The sequence below is a fragment of the Panthera pardus genome, unplaced genomic scaffold (genome assembly GCF_024362965.1).
Source record: "Panthera pardus isolate Hobbes unplaced genomic scaffold, ASM2436296v1 HiC_scaffold_3, whole genome shotgun sequence".
NCBI classification, from domain to species: Eukaryota; Metazoa; Chordata; class Mammalia; order Carnivora; family Felidae; genus Panthera; species Panthera pardus.
The window spans coordinates 32,740,512-32,755,829 of NW_026526876.1; the positions used below are offsets into that span (position 1 = coordinate 32,740,512).

At 48.3% G+C, this 15,318-nt stretch overlaps 1 protein-coding gene and 1 pseudogene across 1 annotated transcript; one reads left to right on the forward strand and one right to left on the reverse strand.

Annotated features, from left to right (window-relative positions):
* Positions 1 to 7,224, forward strand: LOC109258499 (40S ribosomal protein S12-like; annotated as a pseudogene).
* Positions 7,225 to 10,363: 3,139 nt separating this feature from the next.
* Positions 10,364 to 15,293, reverse strand: LOC109258531 (tubulin gamma-1 chain). Its single transcript, XM_019435390.2, has 11 exons — positions 15,093 to 15,293; positions 14,684 to 14,796; positions 14,298 to 14,465; positions 13,250 to 13,318; positions 12,894 to 12,973; positions 12,322 to 12,448; positions 12,000 to 12,086; positions 11,744 to 11,893; positions 11,204 to 11,356; positions 10,951 to 11,112; positions 10,364 to 10,761 (listed from the first exon to the last, which is right to left on the reverse strand). The coding sequence occupies exons 1-11, from the start codon at positions 15,139 to 15,141 to the stop codon at positions 10,564 to 10,566; spliced, it is 1,356 nt and encodes a 451-aa protein (XP_019290935.1). The 5' UTR covers positions 15,142 to 15,293; the 3' UTR covers positions 10,364 to 10,563.
* Between the last annotated feature and the right edge of the window lie 25 nt (positions 15,294 to 15,318).

Below are 15,318 nucleotides of genomic sequence, written 5' to 3' on the forward strand. Positions count from 1 at the left end.
ATGAACAGGTCAGTCCTTGCCCTCAAGGAGAAAAAAACAAAAGCAAAAACATAAAATAATGAAGTGTGGTGACATTTATGGCAAAGAAAGTACAGGGTGCTGGTGGAACATCTATGGAGAAGCCAGAAATCTTCACTGGAAGTGACACTTGAGTGACCTAGAGATTAAGTAAGGAGCCAGCCAGATGAAGGAAGTGGGGTGAAGAGGAGAGATCCCAGAGGAGGAAACACGTGGAGAAAGCTGGAAAGCCAGAGTGTGAGTGGTTGAAGGACCTGGAGGAAGCCCGAAGTGACTGGAGTGAAGAGAGCCAACGAGAGGTGTGGCGCGGAGAGAGCATCTTCAAGGTGATGAAACAAGCATCATGGCAGATGTCGGAGGAACTACTGTAGTCTCAAGATCGGTTGAAACATTTGATCCCCCAAATTCCCAGTGGGATCTTAAGTTTTATTTGCTTAAGTGCTTTGAGGAAACAAAGAAATGTATTCAGGGGCACCTGGGTGGCTCAGTCAGTTAAGCGTCCGGCTTTGGTTCAGGTCATGATCTTGCGGTTTGTGGGTTCAAGCCCCACATCAGGTTCTGTGCTGACAGCTCAGAGCCTGGAGCCTACTTTGGATTCTGTGTCTCCCTCTCTCTCTGCCCCTCCTCCACTTGTGCTCTGTCTCTCTCTCTCTCAAAAATATATTTTTTTAATTTTTAAAAAAGATATTAAAAAAAGACCTGTATTCATTAAATTTTTTTTTAAATGTACCCATTTTAATATTTCCTATATTGGCAGAAATTAGTCCTGAGGCAAAAGCTGGTTTAATGTATAACTTTTGGGAATTAGACTTCTCACAAATACTTATTTTTAAACAATAAATCATTTTTAAAATAAAGAACAAGATTATGTTTGGAGGATGTTAGGAAAACAAAAGTTCTTATCTCTTTTCTTTTCTACGTATAGAAATAGGTTTATGAAGTTTAGGCCATGATGTGTAACTGGATGTAACAGCAAATTAATTGATTGTGTAACAAGACTATGCAATTCGCTTATGAGGCACTAGTTCTTAAGTTAGCTACAGGGAAATTGGCCTTTTCTATTATCTTGAATGAATCAGAGTTATATGCAGATTTGAAATTGCCTTATGATGCTTACTTAACCTTACCTTTGAACCCAAAGCAATCTTTTTTTTTTTTTTTCATCCATGCTTAAATTCTTATAAAGGGGCCAGCCTTTATAACTGTGGTAGATTGTTGCACCAATGGCCCTAATGAATTCTGCCTCCCAGTGTTCATGCCCTGGTACAGCTCCCTCCAGAACTGATTCTGGGCTGGGTCTTAAGACTTGTCTTGGCCAATATGTATGATACAAGTGTAGCAGGGCAGTGCTTATGCACTGGGCCTGGCCCTCTTGGAACATCATCCTGGACTGCTATCCAAGGAAGTGGGTTTTCTCCACTGGAGGTTGGGAGGTTGTGAGGAGGAGAGCTGAGCCTCTCTACCCACCACGAATTGCCAGACATATGAATGAGGCCAACTTGGACTTTCCAGCTGTTCCAGCCGTCTGTAATAGACCAAGTGAGCCAGAGGAGACCAGTAAAAGAATTGCCCAATCAACTCACAGAACGTAGAGAAACAGTAAATCAGTGTTCTATGCCTCTGTGTTTCACAGTGAATTTTAGGCAGTAATACATAACGGAAACAATGTCGTTTTACATTGTTCAAGTTTTGCTTTAAAGGCAGGCTAAGATAGAATTACGAACAATGGGTGGGTGTTTTACTTAAATTGCTCTATGGGAGATGGAGAAAATTGTACACTGGAATAGAAGGGAGTATTTCAATCTGCTGGTAAAGTAAACTTTAAGTTAATATGACAAGTTAAAATCCACCAGATCTTTTTCCAATTTGAAACTTGTTGGATCACACTATTATAAGTAAACATTAGGATATATGTTATAAATTCTTCTCAAGAAAGTTTCTCACAAAAGTAATGCATTCTTAGGGCACCTGGTGGGTTCAGTTGGTGGACTGTGTGACTCCTGATCTCAGGGTTGTGAGTTCAAGTCCCACGTTGGATATAAAGATTAAACAAAAAAAAATCTTTGAAAAATTAATAATAATACATTCTCCCCGAAGAAAAACAGAAACAGCTGAACAAAATTTTAAATAAAATAAAAAATATATCAAGCTTTATCTCACAATCCAAATATCTACTGGTAATCATTTCAGTGTATTTTCTTGTAGCATTTTTTCTGTGCTCCATTTAATACTTTTTCATATTTAAATCAAGCTGTGGGAGGGGAGGGGAGTGTGGATATTAAAGTGTGGCATGAGACTGTTGAGGGTCTTGAACTGTTGGTACAAATAAGTATCTTGATTACAGCGGTGGTTACGGAAGGTAGACGTAATAAAATACAAATGAGTGAACTCTATATGGCTGGTGAAGCCTGCATGTGCTCTGTGGATTGTACCAGTGTCAATTTCCTGACTTTGATATTGTACTACAGTCATGCAAGTTAACATGGGGGAGACCTGCTGTACATTTCTTTGCACTTTCCTGCCAATCTATCCTTATTTAAAAAAAGAAAATCAGCATGTAGCTAGAGTCATGCCCTCCATTTCCCTTTTACATGTATTTTATTATATATATAACATATATTTTTTTCATTTAGAAAGAGAAGGTCCAAGTTTCATATCCACATGTCTTTTTATTTTTTTTTTTTATTTTTTTTTTTTTAATTTTTTTTTTTTCAACGTTTTTTATTTATTTTTGGGACAGAGAGAGACAGAGCATGAACGGGGGAGGGGCAGAGAGAGAGGGAGACACAGAATTGGAAACAGGCTCCAGGCTCCGAGCCATCAGCCCAGAGCCTGACGCGGGGCTCGAACTCACGGACCGCGAGATCGTGACCTGGCTGAAGTCGGACGCTTAACCGACTGCGCCACCCAGGCGCCCCTCCACATGTCTTTTTAAAAAATGTTTTTAACGTTTATTCATTTTTGAGAGACAGAGCACAAGTGGGGGAGGGGCAGAGAGAGAGGAAGACACAGAATCCGAAGCAGGCTCCAGGCTCCAAGCTGTCAACACAGAGCCTGACACAGGGCTCAAACTCATGACCTGAGGTCATGACCTGAACCGAAGTCAGACACCCAACCTACTGAGCCACCCAGGCGCCCCTCATATCCACAGGTCTTGATTGCTTTCAAAAATGAACCAAAAAAACAAAAAAACAAAAAAAAAACCCTCTCAATATATTTCAGAGTTAACTGTTAAGAAGAGGGTACATATTTTTAAATCTATTATTTGTTGGAACATAATTATTGCCAGAATGCTGATTATTCTATAGAACACAGGGGGTTGTATTTGAGAGGCTCAGAAAGGGAAATTACATGAGAAAGATACAATTATAACGCTAACAAAATACCGTGAAATTATGCATGTGGTGGACTGGAGAGGGAAAGAGGAATGGTGCAGTTGAGCTTGGCGAGGAGGCCCCAAGTATGCACGGTCCGGACTGATCTGTGAGGGCTTTGGGGCAGGGAAGACAGAGAGGCAGTCTGCTGAGCAGAGCCGGTCTAGGGCAGCTCAGGACAGGGCAGGGAGGCCATGGTGCCTGAGAACAGAATGATAAAGAGCAGGCCATCAGTGTGGGCAACAGCGTCCAAGAACCCACCTTCAGGAGGGAGCAGGACATGAGCTAGAGTTCTGATATCAGATTCTGCCAAATACTGGTTTGCAGAAAGAGTTAGAGAACAGGAGGGAATAGAAAGCAGGGGGTGGGGGCAGAGTGCAGTGTCATTTTGGGTGAAAAGTCCAGAAGGGGCGGGCTGGTGGCTGTAGCTTCCCAGTTGGCCTTCAGGATTCCCCTTTGTTCAGAGAATAAAGTCCAAACTCTACATAGCATAAAAGGCCCTGCGTGACCTGTCTGGTCTTGGAGTATCAACCTGACCTTGTCCTCTGTTGCTCCCCCAAATGCACCTTCTGGGCCTTTGCAGTTTCCAGAACCCACTGTCCTGTTTCTAGGCCTCCCTGCCCTCTCAGGTTCTTTTCCCTTTGCCTATCATGCTTTTCCTTCTGAATGTCAACACATTAACTGCTTCCCTGCATACAAGGCCTTGCTAGGTTGTCTCTGAGAAGCCTTCTTCATACCTGGGTTGGGTCATAACCCCTTTTCTCTGTCTTTGGCCTTCTGTGAGCCCCAGGTGGGTCCTGGTGGCCTCATTTGCCTGGTGTGAGCTTCCCTTCCCCAGTTGACAGGAAGGGGATGGTTGAGCTGCAGAAGAGAGGTCAAGTCCATCTCATGCTTCCCTGCTAGCCTGGGCCTCAGCACATGTTAGTCCCCCTACCTTCTCTTATGTCTCCACTTGGAAAGCTTCCCTCAGAACTCAAGACCCTGTCAAATGATCGCTCCTCTGTGTGACTCCCACCCTGGCCTCGCATAGCCTTTCATTCTTGCAAACACTCAATAAATATTTACTGAGCACACACTGTTGTGATCCCACTGATGTGTGCTTACCACTTTAGCTGCCACTTTGCTGCATAGATGTCTTAGGCTGTGAATTTTTTGAGATTCACAATCTTAACTTATACACCTAGGTAACCCCCAGTTCCTGGAAAAGGTTCAGGCACACAGCAGACCTTGATAAATTTGTTTTAAGAATGAATATGTTTTATTATAAAGGATATTGGTTTCCAAGAAATTCCTAAATCCTTAAGACCAGAAGGCATATTAAAGGTCACCTCAGGGGCATCTGGGTGGCTCAGTGGGTTAAGTCCGACTTCAGCTCAGGTCATGATCTCGCGGTTTGTGAGTTCAAGCCCCGCGTCGGGCTCTGTGCTGACAGCTCAGAGCCTGGAACCTGCTTCAGATTCTGTGTCTCCCTCTCTCTGTGTTCCTCCCCTGCTCGTGCTCTGTCTCTCAAAAATAAAGATTAAAAAATTTTAAAGAAAAAAAAGGTCACTTCATCCATCTCCTAGGATCTGTCCATTCCAGGCGAGAGTCATCATGTAGAATTTGCTTGACTGCATTCAGTGGAGGGGGACTCATGGTCCATGTGACTGCTCATTCTACCTGAGGACAGCAGCAATCCTGTGGATGTTTTTCCTTCTGTGGAGCTGCAACCTTCCCCTTTGTAGTTCCCTCCACTGGCCCCCTGTCCTGCTTCCAGAATGTCACAAAAGAGCCCCTTCCCTCCTGCGGCTGACAGCCTACCATATATCTGGCAGTTAATGCATCTCTTCCGAAGTTTTATCTTTCCAGGGAGGGAAGGACCACTTCCCAGCTGCGTGACCCTGAGCTTCAGTTTCCTTGTTGTAAAAATCGGGATAAGACAGTACCTATCTATAGAGTTGTCAAAATTAAATGAGCTCATATATATAATGTGCCTAGAACAGTTCTTGGTGTATATTAAACGCTCAATAATGATTTCAATATTATTTTGTATTATATTTTACATGTAGCACTTAAAATTGGACAACTTATATTTTGAGACATTTAATTAATCAATTAATTATTTATTTATTTTGAGAGAGCAAGGGAGAGGCAGAAAGAGAGGGAGAGAGAGAGTCCCAAGCAGGCTCCACGCTGTCATCACAGAGTCTGATGCTGGGCTCTATCCCGTGAACCATGAGCTCATGACCTGAGCCAAAATCAAGAGTAAGACACTTGGGGCACCTAGGTGGCTCAGTTGATTGAGCAGGCGACTATTGATTTAGGCTCAGGTCATGATCCCAGAGTCGTTGGATCAAGGCCAGCAACGGACTCTGTGCTGGGTGTGGAGCCTGCTTGAGGTTCTCTCTCTCTCTCTCTCTCTCTCTCTCTCTCTGCCCCCCTCTACTCACGCTCTCTCTCTCAAATAAATAAAATGTTAAAAAAAAAAAAAAAAGAAATGCTTAACCAACTTAGTCACTCAGGTTCCCCCAGACATTTAATTTAAAAAACAGAATAACAGGGGCACCTGGCCGGCTCAGTCGGTAGAGCATGAGACTACATGAGACTCATAATCTCAGGGTGGTGAGTTCAAGCCCCATGTTGGGCGTGGAGCATACTTAATTTAAAAAAAAAATCAGGGGCGCCTGGGTGGCGCAGTCGGTTAAGCGTCCGACTTCAGCCAGGTCACGATCTCGCGGTCCGTGAGTTCGAGCCCCGCGTCAGGCTCTGGGCTGATGGCTCGGAGCCTGGAGCCTGTTTCCGATTCTGTGTCTCCCTCTCTCTCTGCCCCTCCCCCGTTCATGCTCGGTCTCTCTCTGTCCCAAAAATAAAAAAAATTAAAAAAAAAAATCAGAATAATACAATATATGATCACATGCATAAATTATATTATTAACATATGATATATATTTCATATAAGTTAATTATATTATAGACTATATTCCCTACCCCCAATAAAATTGGAAATCCCCTTAGGCATTCACTATGAAGCTTAATGAGCAACTTGGTCTCTATTTTTAATAATTGCTTGCTTAATTAATTAGCAAGTGTCTACTGGATCTTAACTCAGCCCTGATCATTCATATATACTGCTTCAAGATTTTCCGATCATTCTCGGTGGAATTCTTTAATTTAGGGTGACCCACCATCCCAGTTTTCTTAGGACTGAGGGAACGTGGGAGTTTTAGTTAAAACCAAATTTGAGGGGGGTCTTGAGACTCAGAACTTTCAGTGCTAAAACCGGGATGAGTTGGTCACCCTATTAATTCATAACACTTCTTTCCCTGCACCACTGAGTCTCGCGTAGGCGGAGGCTCGGGTGCAGTCAAGGTTCGTCTCCACCTGTAACCCCCGGGCTCCCCCACCCCTGTGGCAGAGGAAGAATTGCTGCTGGAGGTGTGACAGCCATTCATACTGGTTTACAAGAGGTGCCAAAGACCACCCTCATCCACGATGGCCTAGCACGTGGAATTGATGGCCTAGCACATGGAATTCACGAAGCTGCCAAAGCCTTAGACAAGCACCAAGCCCGTCTTTGTTGCATCCAACTGTGATGAGCCTATATGTAGGAGGCTGGTGGAGGCGCTCTGTGCTGAACACTAAATCAACCTAATTAAGGTTGGTGACAACAAGAAACTAGGGGAATGGGTAGGCTTCTGTAAAGTTGACAGAGAGAGAAAAACCCCTAAAGCGGTTGGTTGCAGCTGTGCGGTGGTTAAGGACTATGGCAAAGAGTCTCAGGCCAAGGATGTTATCAGGGAATACTTCAAATGCAAGAAATGAACAAATAAAAAACTTGGTTCTTGTTCCTCAAAAAAAAAAATTCATAATGGATTTGAGGGATAGAGAGATGAATTGCCTGCTTCTAGAGTCGATGGCCACGGTCACTACTACAGCAATGCTGGAGAGCTGAGGAGAGTATTTCCAGCTGGGTCTCATGGGGGTGTTAGACCCTGAGTGACAGAGCCTATAGCTTTGCAAGAAACTCAATTTTACCAATTCACGTTGCAGTGATCAGATCCTAGGGAATTTCACTAAAACTTACAAATGATGGATTAGTAAATCAGAACATCAATGTAAAATGTTCCTGTTACTTCCCTAGGGCAGCCCCTTACCTGCTTAAGGTACCCAAGAGGGAATAGAAAGTGAGCAAGTGGTGGAGGTGAGCGTTACTGGAAGGTGTACTGATGTTGGATTTTAGTTGAGTCTCCACCGCAGACAGCCCCTTTCTAGGGGGATGGAGCATGCGTGTGACCAGTGGCGACCACAGATGAGACTTACTGGACTGACTCACCCACCCTGTGGGGCATCTGTGCTTATTGTGAGCTCCCAACCCACTCTTGTGCTCATAACCTCTTCACCTTATCCCGGTACGCTTTTCCAAAGTGACAGTCCTAAGTTCCAGATTCATTTACACCACTCTACTTTTATTATAAAGTGCTTCCTGATATTAGATATATCTGTCCCTGAGTCACATCACATGGGAATTCTGGGAATATTACCGTGAAATGGCTGATTTTCTCTAATTTTGTTTAGTTAAAAAGAGGTTCCTGTTCTGTGCATGAGCCTTCATTCTCTCTCCAGCTTTACTGCAGCTTGTGTCTCATCAGGACAGTTACTTCTGTGGTTTGCAGTCTCTCAGACCACAGGGATTTTTCACCACCAGCACCACCTGCTGCCCTGATTCCCAGAGGCTTTCCTCCCTTTCCACCTGGCCTCTTCGCTGCCCTCTAGTTGACATACTTTGGGGTTTGCCACTGGCCAAGAACCGGGAGGGGCTGCGTTGGTGTGGGGTGATGGGTGATCTGGAAATAGCCTTGGGGGAGGGGCCTGGCTTTGAAGCTGGCATTGAGGTGTGTCTGTGCTCCTAGTGCCTGGCACTCAGCCGTCAGAAGGAGGCAACTTTGCAGATCCAGCTCTTCTTTCCAGGGAGGACCCCCTGCACAGGGTATTTACCCCTCTGGGTTGGTGATAGAAAACTTCTACTCTGGGCTAGCTGGTGCTTCCTCCCCCTGGGGCTCACGCCCTTTAACTGAGTCTGGCAAAGGAAGGCAGGCCCTGGGCTCGTGGCCTGGAGGGGTCTAGCCAACGATTCACATATAGCAGCCTTTTACCTTTGCCAACACGCATGACCCCTACTCAGCATGAGTCACTCATACAGATACCCCAGGTGATGAAAGATTTCTCATCTGGGGCAGGGGTTGTAAAGGGAGAAAGGAGCAAGGCAGGGTGCCCAGTGGTGCAGGGGCCAGAGGTGGAGCCGAGAAGGCACCAGGTGCACGCCGATTTTCCCTGAAGTCACCCTCTCTCTGCTCAGACGACAGGCAGCTGGTTGACACTGACCAGGCTGACTCAGGAGAGGCCTGGCAACTGCAAGTGACAAGCTCATGCTTTGTGGTGGTGACAGGCTTATGGTCTCCCTGCCACCCATCAGGCAGCCCAGAGCCTAGCCTCTGACTGCCCATTCCCTGCCCATCCGTCACTTTTGTTCATAAGGGTTAGGCCTAAGTGTTGCTCACTGTTCATACGTCAAAGCTTTATTAAAGATAAATAGGTTCATGGAAGGAAAAGTGTGTCCTCAGGCCAACAATGAACAAGAAGAAAAAGATCTTAATTTGCCCAAATTAAGAATACCGATTCTGGGTAATCTTCAGCCTCTGTAGGGGCTCACAGTCACCTTCTTGGGCTGGTCCTTCACCTGTATGCTGAGCTCTGCCAGCCCCTAATCCTTCTGATCCACTGGGCTGGCCCTCTGGCTTTGGCCAAGCATGCTGGTGGTGACAGTAATGAGAAGGCAGGCACAGGTCCCCAGCTACCCTGACTTGGGTGATGGGGACACTTAACAGGTATACCTGAAGCAACTTGAGGCTGACAGTCCCTCCAACCCATAGAGACTGCACCTGCCCTGTCTGCACAGGTGTTCAAAGTCCTCACATCCTCTGACAACCATGCACTCATCCAATGGCTCCAAAAGACCTCAGAGATGGGATTCTACACTAACCCAAAAGATACCATAAAAGGCAGGACATGCAATGGTCGGGGATACTGATGCCAGTCAAACCAGGATTGGACTCCAACTCTGTCATTTACCAGGTGGGTGACTTGGTACATTAACCATGGTTAGTCTTAGTTTCCTTGTTTATAAAACAATACTAATAACATCTGTCACTTCATAGAGTTGTCATGAGGATTGAACAAAATAATGTGGAGTACCTAGCAGAGTGTCCACGTGCATGTTTGCTATTATTCCCCAAACCTCACCTTTGGGGTGCATAAGGGCCTAAGAGGGGCCCTGACAATCCACCATGATCTAGGGACAACCTGCTTTGCCCTTTTGATTCTGAACATTTAGGTCACTATATATTTACTACTTCCCTGCAGTTTTCCACAAGAAGTGGGAGGGCTCAGTAGACCACCTGTAAACAGAATTATGGAGCCTTAGTTATGGGCCCACTTCGGGCCCTGCTTATAGTCTAGGCTTTGGGTTTGGTCTCAGGAGTTGATTGTCCTAGACTCCAGCTGCCTGCCCAGTGGCTTTCTTGGACTGGCTCTCTGGCATACCCTGCTTACAAGATTAAAGGCACTTGGATCAACTCTACTGCTTGCCCAGGCCTGGCGGTGGGGGTGGTGACTGCAGGCCTGCTTGCTATGATGATTAGCAGGACACTCTGATGTGGGAACATGAAACTGGCAGATTGGTCACCTGATACAGGGAAGGGTGGGAGGGACCTGGGACCCGGAATGTCAGTAAGAGTAAGGTAATATCTGTTGGCCTTTTTACCCTGGAAAGGCATGTCTCACATGGGTAGACACCACCTATGTTCTCCAAAATGAGGGGGGGGAAGGAAAAGCTAGGGGAGACATTTGCTCAGAGTTGAAGAGGCTGGAAATAGGGGGAAGAACAGGCACTACCCCCTTCCCCACATCTACAGGCCTTCAGAAAACCAGTTAACTTCACTTATGTCCAGTGCTTTATTAAACATAGTCTCATCAGAGGAGACAGAAACGTGTCCCCAGGCCAATACAGAGTACGTGCATATGTATTTATGAGGAAGAGATGTGTGAGGTCCCTGATCTGTGCTCTGAGGGGGTGGTCAGTCAGGCGGGGCCTGGGCCAACCAGTAAGGCAGACAAGGTCCTGGTCCTGGGGGACTCACTGCTCCTGGGCGCCCCAGGAGATGTAGTCTGGCCGCGTGGCCGCATGATACTCGTCGATGAGCTGCTGCACAACCTCCCTGGACGTGTCCAGCTCATCAAAGTTCTCCTTGAAGATGTCCTCCTTGCGGAACTGCTCCAGGAAGGCCTCCCGCTTCCGCAGCTTGTCATACTGGCGACAGGTCCGCTCGAAGAGCTTGGTGTGTGCAGAAAGCAGGGGTCACAAAGAACATAGAGTAACAATATGGCCCACAGAGCCAGGGAACCAGTGCTGGGCAATCTGCACATTAAAAGACCTGGAAGCAGGGGCAGCAGGGATGTGGAGAGGTGAGGCCCAACCAGGAAAGTGCGTATGGGAAGACAGGTGCAAACCGTTAAGCCTCACCGAGGAGATGCTGGTGTGGTTGGCCATCATGAGCCCACTGACCCGGTGGGCCGAAGGCAGGTAGGGAGACTTCCTTGACAGGGCCACCTGGATGCTGGCAGGGCCCCAGGGGATGAAGTTGGCCAATTTCCGCTCCCGGATCCTCTGCAGACTCTTGTGGACCTAGCGGGGAGGGGTGGACACAACAGTGGTGGTGGTAGCCTCTCCTCTACCCCTGTGGGTTCCGGGGGTGGCACGAAGGGGCCTCACCTACCTGGGTGGGGTCCACCTCCCCCTGGATGATGTTGAGGATGGCGATGTAGCAATGGTTGGTCTGGCGATCCCGGCCCGTGGACACCATCACGTTCTTGGGCTGCAGCAGCCGCCTCATGACATCCAGGACTGTGGTCTTCCTCACACTGGCCACCTGAGGGGAGAGCGGGCCACGGGGACCAGGCCAGCACTCAGGGCACGGTCCAATGGCTGACCCCCATCAGACTCAGGCTAGGATGGTCTCTCTGGGAGGCATCTTGAGATTCAGGTGTACACTGAGCCTTGGCTGCAGGACCAGGAATCTTAGCCCTCCTCAGCTCAGCAAGGTCATGCCCCTGTGCGGGAGCATCAGCAGACCCCACGTAGCCTGGGCCCTACAGGGAGCCAGGGGTGTAGGGAAGAGGAGAACAAGTCAGCACGGAGCTGGACAGTCTGTGCCTGTCCCTGAGCACAGAGCCTCTGGGGCTACAAAGAGCGGCTCCTGGAGGGCGCAGCAGGGGGACAGAAAGGCTAGGGCAGGGCCTGCTGGGGCTGCTCCTACCGACTGGTCCGTGGTGAGTGGGGTGTAGCCGGTCATGAGGAAGTGGAGTCGAGGAGTGGGGATGAGCGAGGCGATGAGGCCGATGAGGTCGTTGTTCATGTAGCCAGGGTAGCGCAGGGTGGTGGTGCTGGCTGACATGATGGTGGACACCTGGGGACGGGGGTGCCGGGTCATGGGCCTTGGCCTGGGGCGGGGCCTCCCTTCCCCAGATGGCACTCCAGTAAGGAGGGTTTCCAGTCCAGGAGCAGGGGCTCACCAGCTGGTTGATCTGGGAGAAGGATGGGTTCTGGATGTGCAGGCGGTCTGTGGCAATCCGGTTCAGGGCTGTGTTGTCCAGTACCACCTGGGGGGACAGAAGAGGGTGACAGATTTATGGGGACAGAAAGGACAGGAGCTCTGCCTGAATCTGGGCTCTGAAGCTTAATTTCCTTGGTGCTTCATGGCCAGAAAGACCCATCCAAAAGGCAGTGGCACAAGACTGAGGCACAGAAGGGCTCAAAATAGACTTTTTAAATGTAGGAAAACGATGAAATAGACAAAGGGGTTGGCACTGGAGAATGGCAGAATCCAGGACGCACCACACAGTCTGCATTCTGGGTCAGCCTCTTGAGCGTGAGCAGGGAGTTGTAGGGCTGGACCACCACATCGCTCATCTCGTCCTGGTTGGGAAACACTGAGTAGGTCTGCACCAGCTTCTTGGGGTACCTGGTGGGGTTGAGAGGAGAGGGTCAGGGCAAGAGACTGGAGGCTTGGTAAACATGGGGCTCACAATAGTCAGAAAGCAGTGAAATCTAAATGGCGAAATTGGGGTGGGACACAGGATCAGCAGAGAAAGAAGACTTGACTTTTGGAAGTCTGCAACCCCAAAGGGGGAAGGAACGGCAGAGACAATCTTAGGACCTAGGGTTCTAACTAAACCAGCCATACCCCCTGAACCTTCTTCATCTCTTCATTAGGGCTTAGATTCTAGGCTCTGGATCCAACCACTCAGAGTGTGATCAGGTTCTTGGTTATTTTATCTTCTCTTTCTCACTACAGGAGTTAACAGAAGGGCCTTTTCATTGCTCCAGCAAATAGGAAGGTGTATCTGGAGGGCCTCCCAGTTACTTGGGAAACCAAGTCCTTCCTGCCCCTTAAAACACAGACTTACCTGTCATTCAGTCGTTCTAAGAGGTAGGAGCCCAGGCCAGAGCCTGTCCCCCCAGCAATGGAGTGACACAGCACGAAGCCCTACAGGGGGAAGGTGCAGTCAGTGTCTAGGTACTGGATTTCAGACTGGACCCATCCTACAATTTCTTGGACTCCTATTTTCCCAAGCCCTCTCCTCCACTTCCCTTACCCCACACATACAGCTCAGGAGACTCTGCCTGTGTCCAGCAAAGCCCAGTTGACTTCTGTCCAGTGCAAAGGGTACACGGGTAGGTCTTGTACTTAACAGGTAGCTTCTAAAGGGTGTTGTGAAGCCTTCCCTCTGACAGCTCCCACCAGCATTCCTAAGACACTCACCTCTAGACTGTCACTGCCATCTGCCTCCCGATCTATGATATCAAAAATGTCCTCGTGGATCTTCTCTCCCTGTACAGACATGGGGAGTATCAGAGTGGGACAGGACCATGGGACAAGGACTCTGACCTCAGAATAGCCACCTTAAATTCTCCTTATAGAACATAAAAGTCCTTTTTTGGAGCACAGTGGCCCTGCTTGTTATTTGCACTGAGAGGCAATATAGCGCAGTGGGTATGAGCAGATACTCAACATCCACACTGCTTGGATTCATGTATTAGGTCTAGTTTTATTTAACCAAGTGACTCTGGGAAGGTTACTTTAGGCAGGTTACTCAGTTTCCTCATCTGAATAATGAAGGTGATACAACTCCTCAGTCCCTTATTCAAAATTCTTGGGGCCAGCTATGTTTCAGAATTCAAATATTTCCAATTCTAGAAAGGTAATATGGTACGTATGATGTATGTTAAGTAAAATGCCAGTGGGTATCTGGTGTGTGCTAATCAAATGTATTAATATTTCTGCAATGAAATGTATAAGTAATGACAAGTTAGATAAAAACTATAAAATAGCCTGTCTTCACTGAGATTTTTTTTTTTAAGATTTTATTTTTAAGTAATCTCTACACCCAAAGTAGGGCTTGAACTCACAACCCCAAGATCAAGAGTCACATGCTCTACTGACTGAGCCAGCCAGGTGCCCTGAGATTTGGTTTTGCTACTAAACAAGTTATAAGTCATATTTTGGTTTCAGAGTTTTTTAGAATCTGAAAAAGGAGATAAGAGACTGTGAACCTATAATACCTACCTTTAGGGTTGTTGGGAGGGTTAAGTAAGTTACATGTAAAGCACTTAGTATGACCTGGCACACAGCACTAGCCAAGTGCAGTCTTAACCATATTGACTTAGAAAAAAGAACTCCCCTCGGCCATCTCTCTCTCGCTCTACTACTCCTACATCCTTGATCTGGTTTCTTCTCTCTCTGGCAAGTCATACTGCCTGCCCTCACACAGGAAGGGAGTTGTGGGTTCTGCCAGGGAATAGCAAATGACCTGCGAGAATCCACTGGCCCAGTTGTTGCCAGCCCCTCCTCCATGCTCTGATAGGTAGATGTTCTCTGGGTTGTAGAGCTTGGCATAGGGGGAGTTGAGGATGGAGTGGATCACCCGGGGCTCCAGGTCCAGCAGCACGGCCCTGGGGATGTAGTGCTCATCGTCTGCCTGTCAAGGGGAGACCAGCAGGGTGGTCCAGTCAGCTAAGGCCCAGTCCTCCATCCTCCCAACTCTGGCTCCTGCCTGTCCTCCCTCCTCAAGCCAGCCGCCCTGACTCCTTTGCCCAGAGGGTTTCCTGGTACCAAGCCACTGCCCTTCCCTCCGGCCCCCCGGGGCCACTGTGGGGGCGCGTGGGGGTGGGGGGCTGGAAAAGTCGCTGGGAGCACCTGGTAGAAAAAGACGTCCTTGCGGTCAGTGCCCTCGGTGGCGAACTCCTCCACGATGCCCTCGGGGCTGATACCATGCTCAGCGCACAGCTGTTTCCAGAACTCGAACCCAACTGGTAGGGGGGGAGGGGCGGACGGGCGAGAAAGAGGACGTCTGGGTCTGGGCAGATTCCAACCAGAAACTGGGGGACTGAGCGCTCGCGAGTCTCCCATGTCAGAGGAAAGGGCTGTACGCCAGCGACTGGGAGGGGAGGGCCCCTCAGGGTTGGGCAACTGGACACTGGGTCAGGCATGTCCCGCCTTTGGAAAACTACGATTGTGGGAAGGGCGGATGGAGTCCAGGATCCCGCAGTGAGATCCCATAGAATCTAAGGAACCTGACTAGTGGAGGGGCCGGAGGTTCGCTCACTCTGATTGCCGCACTGGCCCAACTGTAGGGTGATGATTTCCCTCGGCATCGTCGCTCCAGCACCGGTGTTGCAGCCGCTCCCGCCAGCCAAGCCGCGGCTCGCCAGCCGCTAGCTGCACGACGCAGGCGCCAAACAACCCGCTCCGCCCTCGAACTTTCTCCGCTCCAATGAGAACTGAGTTCTGGCGATGGCAGGGCCTCATTCATGTGGCTTCAGTGAAGCAGA